General features: G+C 49.4%; 1 protein-coding gene across 1 annotated transcript; it reads left to right on the top strand.

Annotated features, from left to right (window-relative positions):
- Positions 1 to 12: 12 nt before the first annotated feature.
- On the top strand, positions 13 to 19,036 carry ANKRD13C (ankyrin repeat domain 13C). Its single transcript, XM_030279499.4, has 13 exons — positions 13 to 457; positions 4,490 to 4,531; positions 5,862 to 5,966; positions 6,975 to 7,060; positions 8,054 to 8,099; positions 8,826 to 8,892; positions 10,138 to 10,282; positions 10,989 to 11,120; positions 11,851 to 12,012; positions 13,028 to 13,107; positions 13,611 to 13,709; positions 14,277 to 14,377; positions 15,201 to 19,036. The coding sequence occupies exons 1-13, from the start codon at positions 151 to 153 to the stop codon at positions 15,329 to 15,331; spliced, it is 1,503 nt and encodes a 500-aa protein (XP_030135359.2). The 5' UTR covers positions 13 to 150; the 3' UTR covers positions 15,332 to 19,036.
- Positions 19,037 to 19,092: the final 56 nt, after the last annotated feature.

Below are 19,092 nucleotides of genomic sequence, written 5' to 3'. Positions count from 1 at the left end.
TCCCGCGCAGTCTCGGCGCGGCGCAGTCTCGCGAGAGCGGCGGCCGAAGATGGCGGCGCGGAGCCGAGGCCCGTGAGGCGCGGGCGGAGCTGTGGCCGCTCCGGGCGGGACCGGCCCCGGCCCCGCGGGCTCCGAGCGCTCCCGCCGGCCATGACCGGCGAGAAGCTCCGCTCGCTGCGCAGGGACCACAAGCCCAGCAAGGAGGACGGGGACCTGCTGGCGGCCGGCGAGGACGAGGCGGCCGCGGCGCCCGGGGGCGCCTTCACGGGCGGGAAGGGCGGGCGGGCCGGGGGGCACCGCGGGCCCGGCGCGCACCGGCACCGCCCGCCGGCCCGGACCGCCCCCGCCGGGCCCGAGCGCGGCCCCTTCCCCGTGCACGAGTGCGTGTTCAAGGGGGACGTGCGGCGGCTCTCGGCGCTCATCCGCACCCAGGGCATCGCCCAGAAGGACAGTCACGGTGAGCGGGATGCACCGGGGCGGGATCCGGGGCTCCGGGGCTCCGGGCCGCGTCCCGGTGAGGCGGGGGATGCTGGAGCGGGAAATAGGGAATTCGCTGGGAGTTTCATAAAGGTGTGTGAATCCTCTTTAGGGAGGATTGTGGACGAGTGATGGAGGAACAGGACGCAGGGAATGCTTCCACTGACAGAGGGCAGGGATGGACGGGATACTGGGAATTGGGAATTGTTCCCTAGGAGGGTGGGCAGTCCATGGCACAGGGTGCCCAGAGCAGCTGTGGCTGCCCCTGGATCCCTGGAATTGTCCAAAGCCAGGTTGGACAGGGCTTGGAGCAGCCTGGGACACTGGAAGGTGTCTCTGCTCATGGCAGAGATGGGTTTTAAGGTCCATTCCAACCCAAACCATTCCGTAATTCCATGATTTTCGTAATATGAATGAGCGCTGTCAGCTTCAGTACCAGCACTGTGCTGGCAGAGCTGCCTCTGACCCGGTGTTGCTCTGTGTCCAAGGCCCCACAGCATTTGAAAGATTAATTCTTTTTCAGGATGTCTGAGCTGTCACCTGTTTGCTTTGGGCAATGCTGAGCGGTTCCTTTGACTGTTGGCAGAGCAGTTTTTGATATTACCCCAGGCAACAAAAATAAATCCTTTTCCCCCCTTTCTTTTTAAATGCTGTGGTTCTGGATTTTGAGAGAGTTGTTCTCAGCTGCTCCTCTGTAATTGCTCTGTCCACAGCAGTGGCAGAGATGGAATCTGATCCTTGTGCTGCTCTGAAATTTGTAAATATTGAATGTCTCGCCAGGACATTTCAAAACGTTTTAATTTGGGGGCTATTTTATACTGTTAACAAATAAATCAGCCTGGGGGATCAGCTTGACCTTCATGGTTGGTTTTAATCTCTATTTTTAATAGCTGTTTCAAGAGTAACATGATCCATTTCTGCTGGAGAACTCCCAGTTCCACGTGTGTGGTGTCTGAGAAGTTGTGATAAAGGGGATGCTTGTGTTGTGTTTCTGATAAGGAGATCAACTCTGCTTGATTGTGGTCTGCAAGTTCAAAAGGAGCACGAAGGTGGAGGATCTCTGGGGCTGGCACGATGGCAGGAATGATGGAATTGGCAATTCCAGCTGTATCTGTGGTGGCACTGGGGGCTGCAGAGTAACACAGGGCTCAGCTGCCAGCCAGGATGGGCAGGAGTGTTCCCTACAACTGGCACAGCGCTTTCCTAAGGGCAGGGCTCCAAATCCAGCTACAGATCTGTTTATCCTGCCACCTTCATTCCAGCAAGTCCTGCTAGAATGAAAGCAGCAGACTTGGGGAGGATTTTTCCCACTCGCTCTATTCCTGCTGCTGCTTCTCCCTGTTCCTCCTCCACTTCCCCTTCAAGCAACGCAGCAGCTCCAAATCTTTCCTTGAAGGCACTTCCTGATCCCTCTTTGCTGCGCTGTCACCCTCAGTGTGTATCACACACATTGATTCCATCCTTTTTTAATCCATATATAAATCTCTAATTACTATCTCCCTGCTTTCCCAGCTCTGTTCTGAGTTGGGACACTTTGGGGATCTCTGACTCATCATCTCCCTCCAAGTTTTTGCTTGAACTATTAAAAAAAAAAACAAACCCACAACAAACCACTTGATGGCTTGACATTCCAAAGGCCTGAGTAACATTTCCCTGTTGTTGTTTTCTTCCTGCCTGATTCCATCTGTCACTTGTTTACACACACTGGAACTGGGAATTATTTGGGGGATACTCCAGCTGATGATTCGCTCAGAAATAAGCCAGAGGAATCCCGGGATGTGCTAAGGATTGGACAGAGGGGAGAGAGAACTTATTGTTAATAATCCAAGCCTGTTTTATTGTTGGTTCAGTGCAGGAAAGCCAAATCCAGTGGAATGGGAGACTCCTGCTGTTCTGTTAAAAGCAATTGAGTGTTAATTGAGTGCCTATCCAGCTTCCTAAATTAACCTCCAAATCGCTGCCCAGAGGAAGGCCAGTGTCATTATTCCCAAACAATGAGTTTCCTGGGAGAAGCCTGTAGGTACACCTAGTAGATGACTTTTGGTTTGATTATAACATGCATTTAATAGCTTAAATCCTGAACAGACAAATCCTCTTTCTGGAAGACAGCTGGAAAACAGCCCTGGCTCCCTGCAGGTGTGCAGGTACCTCAGCAGAGGTGAAAGGCCACACGTGTGTGGGGACAGGTGCTGTGTTTGAGGTGTGGTTTTGGGCCACCTGGATAGGCACAGGCAGGATTCCAGGAGCTCCTGGAGCATGGATTTCTTGGGAAAATAGGCTGTGGCTGTGCTGGGCACTGATGAGGCCTCACCTCAAATCCTGGGGTCAGTTTTGAGGCCCTTAGTCCAGCAAAGATCCTGAGGGGCTGGAGCATGTCCAGGGCAGGGAACAGAGCTGGGAAGGGTCTGGTGCCCCAAGAGAGGCTGAAGGAGCTGGGGAGAGGCTGGAGAATCCCTGAGGGAGCCGGGAAGGGGCCGGGGGATCCCTGAGGGAGCTGAGGGGGCTCAGCCTGGAGCAAAGGAGGCTCATGGCCCTTCTGGCTCTGCACAGCTCCTGCCAGGTTTGGGATCTGCTCCAGGAACAGGGACAGGAGGAGAGGGAACGGCCCCAGGCTGGGCCAGGGGACAACTGGGTTGGACATCAGCAGGAATTTCTCCATGGAAAGGCACTGGAACTGCTCAGGGAGGTTTGGAGTGCCCATACCTGGAGGTGTCCAAGGAAGGGCTGGATGTGGCACTCAGTGCTGGTGACAAGGTGGGAATTGGGCACAGCTTGGCCCTGGTGATCCTGGAGGGCTTTTCTGCCCTCACCATTCTGTGACTCCTGATTTTGACAGTGTTTCCCCTTGGATCACGTAATTTGCATTTCCTGGGCACACAGGGTGGCTCCCTCTGAAACGTTTTCCTCAGGAAGGTTATTTCCATGCCCTGCCAGAGCCTGGCAGCATCCAGGATTCCCAGTGCTGTGCTGGCTCCCAGATGTTGGAACAGCTATTAATAGCAGCAGGAGTTGAGCTGGGTTAGTGTATAATGAGCTGGGCTGTGGCTGCCCAGGATGCTGCCGGTGTCCTGCAAGGATGAGATGCAGGACACATTGAACAGCCCCTCCTGAGCAAGCAGGGCAGAATTCCCATCTCCATCCAAATTTCCCTGGTGCTGGCATTCGTGTGGCAGCCTCTCCCAGGTGTGCAGCACATCCTCTGCACAGAGCAGGGTCCTCCTGCTGACAAAGTGGGAATTAGAGAATAACTCTCAACCCACAGCGTGTGTTAGAATTGCACAAGGAATTTGTTTTCCAGCATTTTTTTTTTCTCTTGACTGCTCTAAGAAGATGTTTAAATGTGCAAAATACAGTTAAATGGAAGAACTTTACATCCTTAAGCTGCCTAAATAAAGTGTGTCATGAGCCTGGTAGCAGCATTAATCCAGGAAAAACAGCTCTGGGTGCCTCAGAGTGAATATTTAACAACAAGAATACCACCTGTGTCACAGCATTGCCAGGAAAATGGGGACAGGTTTGAGAGGCTGCTGATCACCTCCAAAGCTTTCTTTGGAAACAACCAAAAGGCAGCTTTGTAGTGAAGGTGCTGTTCCTTCTCAATATGCCCAGTACTGTAGTTGTAAAAGATGAGTACTCAGTCTTTGAAAAATTAATAAAACAGGCTGTTAAATTTTTAATCAGTATCATTTCTGTGAGTAGCTTTTAACCCAGATATGTCAGGCTGGGAAGGGATCAGACCCTTCAGCCCAGGAGGAGCACAGGGGTTGTGTTTTTCTCAAACACACCTCTGGACCTCTTTGCCTGGAGTGAGTTTCAAGATATCATTAAAAAGCCTCTCTTGGCCCATGAAATGTGTCTCAGTATATTTATTTTGACAGTTATAATCCAGCAAATGTCACTCCTCTGGTGGGTGTTGGTGGGTTAGAGCAGGAACTGGAGTTTCCTAAGGAAGGGATTGCAGTGGATTCTGGTGACTTTAATCTCATATTTTTATTTCTATGGTTTCTTTTAGGAAACACTCCTTTACATCTTGCTGTGATGTTGGGACATAAAGGTGGGTAGAACCATTTGTTTTGTTACCTCTTCGGTGATCCTGAAGATTCAGGGGCCAGAGGAAAAAAGGGTTTTTTTCCATTTTCCTCAATGTGATCTTGTGTTTCAAGCTAGTGAGGTTTTCTGGAAAGAAGATGCCACATGGATTTGGAGGAGAAGAAAAGGGAAAAGAAATCTGAGCTTTATTCCCAATATCCCACCTAACCCTACGCTCTAGCAGTGGGAAGCCATTCCCCCTTTCCTGGACCCTTCTCCTCTGCAGATGAGCACCCCCAGCTCTCCCAGCCCGTTTATTGAACTGGAAATGGAATCTGGCTGGTGGTTCCAAGCTGGTTTGCCTGCTCCCTGCAGAGTGATGTTCCTGTCCTGGGCACTGTTTAAGGAGCCATAAAAATCCCTTGGCTGGGTTAGTCAGGGCCTTTGTTTATCCCCACAGGAGCCAGTGTGTTCAGCAGGGAGGGATCTCTGCCTCCCCAGCCACTCAGCCTGCCACTGACTCACAGCTGCTCCATCTGGAGTGACCAGTGCAGTTTCCTGTGGCACCTGTGGCAGGAAAATAACCCAGGAAGTCCCTGTCTTGGTGGTGAGACAGCTGGGCCCTGCTGCATCACCTCCACACAGCTCAGGGTGGCTTCGGTGACGTGCTGAGGTTTCCCTGTGGCTGGAAACTGAAGAACCATTTCCAAGGAGCACATGGGAACTCTGAACCCCTCCTTGTCTCCTGCAGTTTTTCCACCATCATGTCCACCTGTGGATGGGGAATGCAGCTATTGGTTCCACACCACCTCAGAGTTTTTCCTGGAACAGAGGTGCCTGTTTGCCCTCTTTAAATCCCAGCTTCCCCAGGATGTTCTGGCACCCAGGAATGTGTTGGTTCCTCAGCCTCCCCTCCACCTGATGGAAATTGCCCCAGATCTGTGTCCCCATGATCCATTCACCCCTTGGAGAGGGATGAAGGCCCTGAGGTATTTCTCTGCTTTGTCTGTGTAGCAGAGAGAGATGATGTCATGCATTAAATATAAATGTTCCATACTGGTGTGTGTATCTGACATGCAGAAATATTATAAAAAGCAAACTCCACATTCCAGGAAGGACAGGTCTCTTCAGTGTTATATAATTGGTGGCTGATCACCAATTATTTTTACAGTAATATTGAACAGGGAAGTGCTGGAAGTACTTGCATAAATGTCTTTGTTAGAGTGAGTCAGAACCCAGATATGTGTTTTGATAATCTGTGTAATATCTCTGATATGCATTGCTTTGGTAGAGTTTTATTGTGACTGCTCCTGCTGCATCTTTTACTGTAAATAACTGTGGATATTTTGTTCCAGAATGTGCCCACCTGCTTTTAGCCCATAATGCTCCAGTAAAGGTGAAAAACGCTCAGGGATGGAGCCCTCTGGCCGAAGCCATCAGCTATGGAGACAGACAGATGAGTAAGCACCTCTTCATTCATCCCAGTTTGCCAGTTAATCCCAAACTGGGGCTCATTCAGAACAGGAAAGCAGAGCTCTCAAGCTGAGCTATTTTTCCCCCAGCCCTCTTTCAGCTCTCTGAAGGGTTTCTCTTAATCAGCTGAACATTTTATATCTGCACACGATCAGGCACATCCATTTCCTTGATAAGAAGTTGCTCTGGGTTACATAAGCAGACTGTTAACTCTGCTCAGACTGAGGGCAGTGGGAACGCTCTGCACGAGCATTTTCTGGGTTTGGAATGGCACTGAAGGATCCAAACGGGTCTGGGCTGGGTGGGATCATCTCCTTGGCCTGCTCCCTGTGCTCACAGGTTTGTTCATGCATCACGTGCCAGTCCGATGTGGCTTTTAGGCTGCATCTCAAGAGGCCTGTGGGAAAAGATAATTTATATATTATGTATTATTCAAATATTATTTATTCACCTCAGACATGGAGTAGCAAAAGAAAATTATTCTGCTGTTACTCACTGGTGGATGTTAATAGTATTTGGTATTACCAAGTGTTAATGGTATTTGGTATTACATGTGTGGTAATACCTATATAGCATTCCTATATATATAGTCTGCATTCCTATAGCAGAAAACTCACTATATATTACACACATAAATGTATTATTAATATTTAATGCACTAGTTTATAATCTACCAACAACATTTTCATGTCATCTCCTCACTACTGATTTTCTCAGTGGAGTAGATGTTGCTCTCTATATTTGTATCCACATATTTACTGATACCTGTGTAAAAACCCTTTTGACATGATTCTATAGCTTGTTTTACAAACAATTATTGAGGCTTTCCTTCCTGGGATGATCCGAGCAGGTTAATGTGCAGTTCCTGTAAACTGGGATTAATTCCTCAGGTCTGATGAAATGTTCCATGGCATTGTTGGGTTTAAGACCTCAAGTAAGACACACTCACCTATAATTACCAAACAAACAGAGTTCATGGATTAATTCCTGTGTAGTTTCAGCACTCCTGAGGAAGCTCAAGCAGCAGTCCAGGGAAAGTGTTGAAGAGAAGCGACCTCGGTTATTAAAAGCCCTGAAAGAGGTGAGTTGTGCTGACACAACCAGATGGGGTGGAGAGCAGTGGCTTGTGCTCTGACTATGGACACTCTGGGAAACTGCCAGGAAGTTTTTCCGGGTTTTTAACCAATCTTTTTGCTCTTAAAAGCAATCTTGGCTCTGTTTTAAGGGGTCTCAGAATTCTATTTATTTCTAGAAATTCAAATATAAGGTTTGTGTAAGGCAGCCTGCTCATCATCATTGCAATCTCAGAGTTAAAGAATCTCTATTCCATTAGATTTTTAAGGCTTTCTTTAATCCTGTGTCAATGAATAATTTCCTGGTCTGTTCAGTACCCAAATGACTCTTGCCCAGTGATGGAGGAGATTTTTGGTTTCATTCTCCATCAGCATCCAGCAGCCAATTCCCCTTGGGCACAGTGAAATATTGCTCAGTTTGGGGACAGCAATTTGTAGAAACCCAGTTATTTATCAAAAATTAGTTAAATTGTCCCTGTGAAAGCTGAGCTGTGTTGTGATCCCTGAGCATCTCATGGTGGGGTTGGCTCTGGCTCACACGTGCTCTGGAGGCACAGGAGGTCTGACCTGGTGACTTCAGCACATTTCCACAAGGCCAGTGGCAATTGATCTTTGCAATACTCCTGCCCGAAACTTGACTCATTAATTATTGTATAATTAATTCTAATTCCTTGGGATTGGTTGGGTTCACTCAAAGCAAGCAGAGAGCTCCATAGGTGTTTTTTAAGCACATGTTTACAATAAATCTTTTGCAATCCAGGGCTTGATGGTGGAATTAGTGTTAAGAAACTATTAAAAATGTGAGTTCAAATGAGTTACATCATTTTGTCATTATTGATTCTGCTGCAGCTAAAGCTTCAGTGACGTTTAAATTCAGTGCAAATTCAAGTACAACATTAGAGAAAGTTTCCTTTGCCAAATACAACTTCTGCCTGTCTTCCAGCAAATGTTACAGTTGTTTAGCCTGAAAAGCTGTTTACACTTTCTTCTTTTCTTCTCAGCTAGGTGACTTCTATCTAGAGCTTCACTGGGATTTTCAAAGTTGGGGTGAGTGCTTCCATGTCCCTTCCCCAGGGAGATAAAGCAATCAGCCTGCAGCACACTTGTTCTCCTCTGCTTTGTGCTGGAGCAGTCACAGTGCAGTGCTGGAGATCTGAGTCCTGAGGACAGGACACACAACTTCTTCCTGATTTATTTTTGCTCATTCACTTTTGGAGCTGAATTCTCTCATCAGTGACTCAGTAAGGAGGGGAAGTAGTTCTTTGCTTTAAGAACCTGGGCCATGGAAGGTGTCCCTGCCCATTGCAGGGGCTGGGATGGGATGATCCCCAATCCAAACCAGTCTGGGATTCCATGACTTTGTGTGTTTTATTATTTTAGTGATTAATATTAATACTTTGGACCATTTCTTATGCTTGTGGCTGTTCTGCTTTAAGTGGAGCCAGGCTTTCCCTTGCTGCATGATATAAACTGTTAAATCCCAGAATTCAAACTATGAAAAGCCACAATTATGAATATTTATAAAAAAAAAAAAAATTGGAAATACAAATTCTTTCTGATATTGTAAGCAGAGTGTGCAATTACAATTACAAAAAAAAAAATCAATTTTATCAAATAGAAATACCCCTGCTGTTGTGTTTGATTGAGATGATGATGGAAAATGCTGTATCTGCATTAAAACACCTCCAGAATCAAACTGATGGAATGGTTTTAATGGGAATACTTTGCAGAGGGATCTCAGTGCCCTGACTGTCTTTTCTCTCCCTCCTTTAGTGCCTTTACTTTCCCGAATTCTGCCTTCTGATGCATGTAAAATACACAAACAAGGTATAAATATCAGGTGAGTGCTGCTTTTGTACCCAAATACTTCTGTGCCAGGGAAGAGCTGGATCCCAGTGAGCCTGACAGAACTCCTGGGGAGCCTGGGCACATCCATGACACAGCATTGAGCCTTGGAATTTCAGGCTCTCTGATTATCTCTTTTGAGCTGAATATAACAATATAGAGCAAGAGCAGTTCAGCTGGATAAGGCTTTATCTACCAGATGTGCCAGTGAAAAACAGAGATTGGGTATTTATAACAAAATTGCACATAAATTCCAGTCTTTTGTGGGGAAGTGTTGCTGCTCCAGTCTGTAGTTAAAAGAGAAAAGTGATATAATCTCTTTCTTCAAGGTGTTTAATGTGACAAATTCTCAAACTCAGTAGGTGGTTTCAGGAGTCTCTCCAAGCTCAGCTCTTTTTAGTTTGGATCAAACGTATTTTCTGGCATTTGCTTTAAGGACCGAAATTTAAAACAAAGAGGCAAGAATATGATCCTGGAGATTCAATCTGTAGTAATTTTTATTCTAATAAAGGGGTAGCTCGGGTGTGTAAAGTGAAATTTGAGTCCGGGGCTGTTGCTTTCCTTTTCATTTCTGAATGCTCTGCCGGTATGAGGCCTGAACTGAGGGGAAATAGATAAATATATAGATTAACAGATAAATAGATAAATTCCAAGGTTTTTCCTTGGAATAAGAGGCAAATCTATGAGGCTTTAATCCCTCACCACGCAGAGGTGAAGTCACCCAGTTCAGGTTCTTTAACCACCTTTTTATGAGAAAAAAATGCTCTGGCAATACTGATATGAATTGCTACAGAGATCCATGGTCTTAGCTCCATCTTCTTCCAGATACTCAGGTCTGCAGGACCATTTCTTTGGTGTTGGTGAGGGAGAAAAATAGAAATAGCAATGAAAATAAATAAAATTTTTAAAAATTACTTTCAGATTTTGGATCATGTCCCGGTGTTGCTACTCAAGTCAGGACCCTGCTGAGGAGTTGTTTCTCAGTGTGTGACACTGAATAAATTCTCTCCCTCTCCCCTCCTCATGCTGGCAGTATTAAATACAATTTTCTGAAGAAAACTTTACCTTTATACCAATTTTTTGCTGATTTCTGCATCTAGGCTTTACTTAGAAAATCCTGTGAAAACTCAGCCCTTTATGTGCTTGTTTGCCATTAAAAAAATTAACTTTCCTGCTTGAAAGCTGAATTTCTTCCTGCGTTTATGGGTCACTTTTGTGAAATTTGGGGTTGTTTTCACAGGCTGGACACAACTCTGATAGACTTTACTGACATGAAGTGCCAACGAGGGGATTTAAGCTTCATTTTTAACGGTGACGCCGCACCCTCCGAATCTTTTGTAGTTTTAGACAATGAGCAAAAAGTTTACCAGCGAATACACCACGAGGTAAAGCTCTGGGAAGAGGGTGGGACACATCCCAGGCTTTTTTTGGGAATGTATAAAAAAAAAGTAGTCCCAGAAACACCCAGAGAACTGCAAACCAAAGAATTTTTACCTCAGTTGTTCCAACTTGAGCTGTGAAGGTGACATCGAATTTTGTGAGGGAAACCAGCTTTGAATCCAGATTTCTGGTTGAGGAAAAGCTGGAATGGGAACAGACTGGAAAGATGTGGTTTAAAGTACGATGTGCTGCTTTTAATCTTTCCACTGGGCTTAACTTGGGTGTCCTCAGGTGGGTTTTCAGAGCTGTTCCCTCTGCTTTGCCTCCTTTTAGTCACTCCGTGGCCAGTTCAGCTGATAACAGCGTGAGGGTCTGACTCACTGGACCCCCTGTAATTAGTCAAGTCTTTAATTACAGCTTTATCCCCCAATCACTTAAGCAGATGGATTATTGCCTGTGGAAAGGGTGTGGCTGCTGAGCTGCTGCATAAATCCCATTGGGATGCTTTATTCACATTAATATTCAAGATTAAACTATTTGGAAACCATTTGGCCAGCGGTTTTATAAAACCGCTTGAAAATTCAGGAAATGCTGCTTCTGGGAAAAGATCCAAAGGACAAGGCTTATGGATTTGTATTTACTGGTGTATCTTTAGAGGAAGCAATTGCTGTTTGTTAGGTTCTTCTGAGGATTTTGGAATTTTTCTTCCAGGAATCTGAGATGGAGACAGAAGAGGAGGTTGACATTTTGATGAGCAGTGATATTTACTCTGCCACCTTATCCACCAAATCCATCACGTTCACACGGGCCCAGACGGGGTGGCTCTTCAGGGAGGACAAAACTGTGAGTGGGAGAGGAGCTCAGAGCCTGCTGCTGGGCAGGAGGCAGGAGGGAAAGGCACTGCCAGAAGCACTGAAGCAGATTTCCAGGAGAATCTCTGGCTGCCCTGTCCCTGGAAGTGCCCAAGGCCAGCCTGGGATGGTGGAAGGTGCCCTGCCCATGGCAGGGAGTTGGAATGGGGTGGGCTTTGAGGTCCCTTCTGGCCCAAACCAGTCCAGGATTATGAAAGGATAAGGTGTTCAGGACAAAGAAATAATCCCTCTCCCTGCATCCCCAGTGATCACAAGTTCATTCCATGTGGAATCTGTCTGCTGGACTGCCTTCAGCAGGAGAAAGGAGGAGGAAAGATTCTGTACCTGATGGGCAGGGGGAGGACAGACTGTGCTGGGAATGGTTTTGTTGCAGGAGGCTCTGATCTCTGCAGGTTGATTCCAGAGAGTGCAGGAAGGATTCTGTGCATTCTTGCTGGAGTAAGACAGGGATGGGAGTGCTCTGGAAAAGGATTTCACTCAAATTCTTCAACAGTCTCTGTCTTAAAGCTTCCCTTCATGAGAAGTACCTGTTCTTGCTGGATTTTGGGATTGCCCACTGCCAGCCCATGTGGGGGGCTGGGGGAATTCCAGCTCAATCCCCAAATTCCCTCATTGATTCCCTTATTACTTGATACACAAGAATCAAAATGTTTTTATTTTATCTTCTGTGAGTCGCTGATGTCCCGATTCCTTTAATGCAGGAAAGAGTAGGAAACTTCCTGGCAGATTTCTACTTGGTGAATGGACTTGTGTTGGAATCCAGGAAAAGAAGGGAACATCTCAGTGAGGAGGACATCCTTCGGAATAAAGCGATCATGGAGAGCCTGAGCAAAGGGGGAAACCTCATGGAGCAGAATTTCGAGGTATAATTGATAAACTCTGCCCAGGGTGTGGAAGAAGAATCTTGCACACCACTCCTCATGGTGCAAAATACATAGATAATGTTTTTATTTTCTTTTGATTGGCATAATCTAAAAATCATAAACATGACCCACAAGTATAATTTTGGTGATACGTTAATGAATTACCCTGATTAGTGCACACAGGGAGGGATTTCTGTGGTTTTATTGGGCATTCAGCCTTAATTTGTCTCTTAGAAGAGATGAGGGGTTTGGCTGTGGCAAATCAACTTTGGATTCTTTTAGACCCAATGTTGATTGTTGGGAATGAAAGGGAAGCCAGAAAGGCAATCGTGCTCCTTTGAGCTTCATTAAAATGGGAGGAAGCCTGTGATTAGCACCAGGAAATCAAGAGCTCTTCAGAACGAGCCAGGCTTCAGCTGGGAACACACACAGAGCTTTTAAAGTGATTAATTTACTTCTGTGTGAGCTGGAGCTGCTGCCTTGGCGCTGGGAGCCCTGAATTAACTCGTTAAGGTGGAGCAGCACAGCCCAGTCCTGTAGAAAATACCCTTGGAGGCCAAACACCTCAGTGGGGGCTGAGGGCAGGGGCTGGCAGCTCCAGGTGGGAATGGCAGCAGGAGGGGCAGCTCCAGGTGGGAATGGCAGCAGGAAGGCAGCTCCAGGTGGGAATGGCAGCAGGAAGGGGCAGCTCTAGGTGGGAATGGCAGCAGGAAGGGCAGCTCCAGGTGGGAATGGCAGAAGAAGGGCAGCTCCAGGTGGGAATGGCAGCAGGAGCAGCAGCTCCAGGTGGGAATGGCAGCAGGAAGGGCAGCTCCAGGTGGGAATGGCAGCAGGAGCAGCAGCTCCAGGTAGGAAGGGCAGCTCCAGGTGGGAATGGCAGCAGGAGCAGCAGCTCCAGGTAGGAATGGCAGCAGGAGCAGCAGCTCCAGGTGGGAATGGCAGCAGGAGCAGCAGCTCCAGGTGGGAATGGCAGAAGAAGGGCAGGACACTGAGCTGAGCTGTGCTTATCCCACAGCCCGTGCGCCGGCAGTCGCTGACGCCGCCGTCCCCCAACACCATCTCCTGGGAGGAGTACATCTCTGCAGAGAGTGGCAAGTGAGTGCTGCTGGGTCTGCCAGGGATGCCAGGGACACCTCTGGGAGGGAGGAACCCTGGGTCTGGTGTCTCGGTGTTTGTTCTCCAGAGGGGTGGGAAGTGATCCTTGTGTGTGGGAGCAGTGTCGGTGCCTCAGCTTTGGGCAGGGAATCCTGGAATGTTTGGGGTTGAAAGGGGCTTAAAGCCCATCCAGTTCTACCCCCTGCCATGGGCATTCATGGGTAGTGGTTAATAAACACTCCCTGTTGGGTTTATTAGCACCATGTTTATGAGGAATTATTCTATTGGAATAGTTTTCCTGTTTTTGTCTTGTCTCCTGGTTTAGCAGAGCTCAGTGTAATGTAAATTAAGGGTTTTTTCATCTTTATTTTGCACAGCTTTACAATAAAGCAAACCCTTTGAAAGTAGGGATTCCTCCCTGATGTTTTCCAACCCAAGTCTGTTTTCCTTCCTCTAAACCCAGGATTTCCCTGGGAAAAACTGACTTTGCCTCTCCCTCACAGAGCTCCTCACCTGGGCAGGGAGCTGGTCTGCAAGGAGAGCAAGAAAACCTTCAAAGCCACGATAGCAATGAGCCAGGAATTCCCCTTAGGAATCGAATCGTGAGTCGAAGCTCCCAGCCACGGGAGTTATTCCTTTGGGAATGTTTTAATGTGTCCATGAGCTGCAGAACCCCCCAGATCCCCAGGAATGGGAGCTGGGAGTGCAGTCAGGCTGTTGAGCAAGGAGTTCCTTAAACTGGGAGCTGCTGGGGCTGGGGGAAGAGCCAAACCCTTACCTGGCTTGATAAGAGCAGAGTTTTGGTCAGGGTTACCAGCAACTGGTGCCTGATCCCACAGAATTCTGAAATAATTTTTTCCCCATAATAAATTTTAGCACAAAATTGTGTCCCCTGACCCAGTGCAAAGCCAGGTCAGTTCCACACGTCCAGGAGAAGGGGGTGGGTACCTCATCCCTCATCTCCTGTGGAAAATGAGGACAAGGAATTGCTATCCTGGTGTTGGTGTGTTGTAATTCTGGATGTGGGGTGACCCTGAAGCCCTGGGATGGAGAAGGGGGATGATGTCACTGTCGCCTTCTCTGTCCCCTTTGGATCATGTTTTCCTGCTCCAGAGGGACAGGGTGTGTGTGGCAGGAGGATCTGTCACGGGCTCTGCTCTCCTTTGCAGGTTGTTGAATGTCTTAGAAGTCATTGCACCCTTCAAGCACTTTAACAAACTTAGAGAATTTGTTCAAATGAAGCTTCCACCAGGCTTTCCTGTCAAATTAGGTAAGAGCACATAGCAACTCCTGGGGCTTTATATATCCAGAATTTTAGGTTGAAAAGGCTCTCTAAGACTGAGTCCAAGCATTCCCCAGCACTGCCAAGGCTGCCACTGCCCCATGTCCCCAAGTGCCACATCCACACAGCTTTGAAATCCCTCCAGGCATGGGGATTCCTCCAGAGCTGGAAAACCCTTTCCAAGATAAATTTTCCCAAATATCCAATCCAGACCTAAACATGTGCATTTTTTCTTGCAATATGTTCAGAAGGTTTTTTTTTTTTGAGTTTTGGAGAAGAGCTCTCACCTGGGAATGTGTTGCTGGAGAGTTGAGGAGCACAGAAGTGCTGGGGCCTTGCTCCAAGGGCAGTGGGATGTGCTGGATTGTTCCTGCATTAGGGAAGGATCTCAAGTGTGGAGTGTTTTGTAACATTCCCGTGTTTCCTGTTCTTGAAGGATTACTGGTGATAGATTTAAGTGAAAGATAGAAAAGTGTTGCACTTGTAGCAGATGGAAATGTCCGAGGTCAGTTTTTCCATGGGATAGATGACCCCAGAAGCAGTAGCCCCTTTGCTAAGGGCTGCAGGCTCTCTGGAGGTGCAGGGAGCTGTGTGAGCAGCTGGGCTGTGCTCTTCCTGTGCCATGTTTGCACAGCATTCCAGAGCACTTGGGGTTGGGAATGAGCTCAAATTCCAGCTCCTGCTCCCATTCCCATGGGCAGGGACACCTGCCACTATGCCAGGCTGCTCCAATCCCCATCCAGCCTCGCAGGGGTGGGGTTGGTGCCATCCCTGGCTGTCCCTTGTGCCCTGACCGTGCCTGTCCCCGCAGACATCCCGGTGTTCCCCACCATCACGGCCACTGTGACCTTCCAGGAGTTCCGTTACGACGAGTTCCACGACTCCATCTTCACCATTCCCGACGACTACAAGGAGGATCCCAGCCGCTTCCCGGACCTCTGAGGGGCTGGGAGCTCCTGGGAAGGGCCAGCCCGGCACCCCAGGGCCAGGGAACGGCTGCACCCACAGCAGAGCAGAGCCGTGGGGCACAGCAAGGGATGAACTCGTGAGGGAGCAGCAGTGTGGATGTGCTGGCACTGCCCTGGGCATCCAGCCCCTCCAGCTCCAGCTTCCCAGAGCCTCCTGCTGCCATCCCCTTTGGCACAGCCACTCCTGGCTTGGGAGCTGCCACCCCCAGCTGGGAGGAGCTGCTGGTTTTTAAATTTTCTACACTTGTGGTGATCCACGAGGCACTGCTGGACCTTGGCACCGAGCTGGGCTGGGGGCAAGGTGAGCTCCCCCTGTCCTTGCCGTGCTCCCTGAGCTCCCAGCTCAGGCACAGAATGTTGGAAGGTATCCTGAAGGAATGCCTTGGCTGTAGATGAATGAACCAAATGGGCACCACTGGCACTTGGATTTCCTCCTGCGCCCCAGGCAGAGCTGGCTGCACTCTGCAGGGAGAGAGGCACCTCCTGGTGCTGGCCCTGCCTGATCCCTCATTCCCCCAAAGCTCCCTGCTCTCTGCTCCCTGGGGAGCACTCCAGGGCTGCCTGGCCAGGAATGGCACTTGGTAATCTTTTATTTCACCCTCACTTGGGAGAGGTGTCCCAGAAAGGCCGAGCACCACCAGGTCAGTTGGTGGGAGCTGGGAAATGTCGGGCATTGCCCCTTTCCTGCAGGAGGAGCTTTCCCTGGGGGCCACCGTGGTGCTCAGCTTTCACTGGGGTGTTCCCACGTTCAGTTCCTGCCTCTTGGTGTTTAAATCACAGAGAATCCCAGACTGGTTTGGGGTGGGGGGACCTTAAAGCTCATCTTGTCCAGCCCCCCTTCATGGGTGGTTCAATACTCCAGCTCCTCAAGCTTATTCCCATTCCCAGTTGTTCCAGTCTCCTCATCTAACAATAATCCACCTTTTTGGGGTTTGTTAGGCAAGATTTGTGCAGAAGGCTGATGGTGCTATTTGCTTGTATGAAGAAATTTAGATTCAAGTGCTGTGGTGTCATTGTACAAAAATGTAAATATTTTCCAAATTATATTCTTTGTGCACTGTAGGTAAAACTTTTCTGGAATTCCATAGAGTTAAGGATCAAAGTTTATAATGAAGAGGATCATTGATGCTCAGTGGAGGGAACAGCTGTGCTGAGCATAAGGGACAAGGGAGGGGCTCAGCACAGGGCAAGGTGTCAGGCACACCTGAGAGCAGGGAATTCCAAACTGCTGGAATCTCTGATCCATCCCAAAGAGGCTGCTCTGGGGAAGGACGTGGAGGAGACCCAGGGAATCGCTGTCAGCAAAGTCCAGGAGCACTGGAGTGGGACAGGGGTTGGTCCTTTCCCAGCAGCTCTGGGAACCTGGGAACAGGGAAGCGCTGGGACAGGGGAGCAGTGCAGCTTTGTTGTTAATTCAAACTCAAATCCAAAATGAAACTTTAGGGAAAACAAGCAAAGGGAAATGACTCCTGCCAGTGCCGTGTCAGGGCAGGTGTGGAGCATCCTCTGGGAATGATGGAACTTGTTCTCCCAAGTGAGGATGAATTCCTGACGTGTTTCACACCTCTGGGATGAACTGACACCGTCAGTGCTGCTCCTGGGAGGCAGGTGGGGTCCTCTGGGACAGACTGGGGATGTCTATGGGGCTGATCAGTGCCTGTGGGGCAGCGCAGGGCTCTGTCCCCTCCCAGGGTCCCCTGTCCCCTCCCGGGGTCCCTTTGGGATGTTTGTGTAGCTGCAGGACCTGGGCCAGGTGCCCATTCCTTGGGAATTCAGTGAAGGCGAGAGGTTCCTCCCCGAGGTGAATGTCAGAGCTCCCTTTGCTCAGTGGTGCAGGGAGGATCTGTGGGTTTTTCTTTTTATTTTTGGTCATCCCAAATTCATCCCTGGCTCCATGGAAGCATCACTGGGGCTGTGGGGTCTGGGCAGTGCAGCCACTGCTGGATCCCAGGGTGGATCCTGGGCTTGGAACTGGAAAACAAAAAGGGTTTTGAGCGGCCTCCTGTGGGATGGAGGCTCCTGTGGCTCTGTCCCCTGCGCGGGCTGTCTGCCCAAAGCCCAGGGCAGGTCCTGGAAGTGGTTCCTGTGGTTCCTGTGGCCTCTGGCTGCAGACCTGGGAGATTTTCACCCCCAGGACACGGCTGCTCCCTGGGACACTTCCAGGGGCTGCTCCTAAGGCTTGTCCTGCCTCGGAATGTGGGCACAGCTTTGGGGCTGTCCTTGTTCTGGGTTACCCCAGGAAATCCTGGCTGCTCCTGCTCTCCCTGTGGAGCTGAGGGATGGGAATTCCCAGGACTGTTCCTCAGCTCCCAGGGCAGCCCCGTGGGCTCCTGGTGCTGCTCTCAGTACTTTTCCCTCCTCCTGGGATGTGTTTCCTGTCTGAACATTCCAGGTGAGGAGTTCTCACACGTAGGGACACCTGGGCATTTCTAATGGGTGCACTGCAGGAATTCTCAGTCCGGGACACTGGGCTGAGCCTGTGGATCCCGAGGGGCTGCCCACGTTGAGATCCATGTTTATATCCATGTTTTCTCCACTAAAGCCTGTTTTTGTCACTGGGTTGTGTTGCATGGACACAGGGAATGTTTGTGGGCCTGGATGTGTCTGGGGGTGTTCCCAGCCCCAGCCTGGGGCACAGGATCCCTCCCCTCTCCCCTGGCTCTGGGAAATCCCTTTTCCAAGCAGCATGGATCCAGCAGAGCCTCGCCTCGGCTTTTCCCGTTTTCCTGGAGGCCGGGCCAGGTGTTGCAGGAGGGTTTGGTCCCTGGGAGTGAGCAGATCCATGGATGTGTCCGTGCAGCTGCTCCAGCTGATCCCTGTGGCCTGGGCATGTCGGGGGGACCAGGACACCCCAGCTGGAGTCGGGGTCCAGGGCTGGAGGAGAAGGGAGCTGGGCCAGGCTGGTGGGAATCCCATCCTGCTGCTCCTGGGGGGTCGGGGCTGGGGCTCCCCTCCCACCACTTCTTTTTTTCCTGAGGTTTTTTATGGCTCTTAAAAGACAACCGGGAACTTTGCTCAACCCAATTCCGACCTCACTGCGGAAGGATCCCGCGGTTGTTTCTGAACCAAACTGTTCCTCTGGTCTTCCAAGCTCCTGCTCTGGCCCGTGGCAAAGGGAACAGCCTGGATTTCCTCCCCGGAGCTGCTGTCCAGGCACTGCACTCCCAGCACAGCAATTCCCCGTTCCTGCGGTCAGTCCGTTCGTCCTGCCCCCATGTGTTTGTGCTGGAATCCCCCCGGATCCCCTTGGTATCCCCAGCCACCCTCTGTCATTTCACGTCTCTGCTCCTGAGTTGTAATTCCCGCCAGGAGAACTGCGTTATTTAATCCGGATTAACCAATTCCTGTAATGCTGCAGTTTCACTTTTCTTTTCCTGACAGTTTGTAACTCCCATGGAAAACGAGCCACCTCTCTTGGTTTTCCCGTCGTCCGCTCCCCGGTTTTCCCTTCCCTTCACTCATAGTCACTTTGGGTTGTATCATTTGTTAGAATAAAGACCAAACTATGCTGTTGGATTTGGAAACTGCTCCACCTGTGCAATCCAGGCTTCCCTCTCCTGTCCCGCCGGGCTCTGCTGCGGGAGCGGGACCGGAGGGGAGGGAACGGGCTCCTGCTGCTGCGTTCTGCAAGGGCATTTTCTTGGTCATTTTTTAAATAAAATCCTGCATTTTCATTACAGCCTCTTCTCGGCCCTCTGTGAATCCCAGAGTTTATGGGGAAGGGATGCAGGGAGC

This window comes from Taeniopygia guttata, chromosome 8, assembly GCF_048771995.1.
Source record: "Taeniopygia guttata chromosome 8, bTaeGut7.mat, whole genome shotgun sequence".
Taxonomy (NCBI): domain Eukaryota; kingdom Metazoa; phylum Chordata; class Aves; order Passeriformes; family Estrildidae; genus Taeniopygia; species Taeniopygia guttata.
This window is presented reverse-complemented; position numbering and strand designations above follow the sequence as displayed.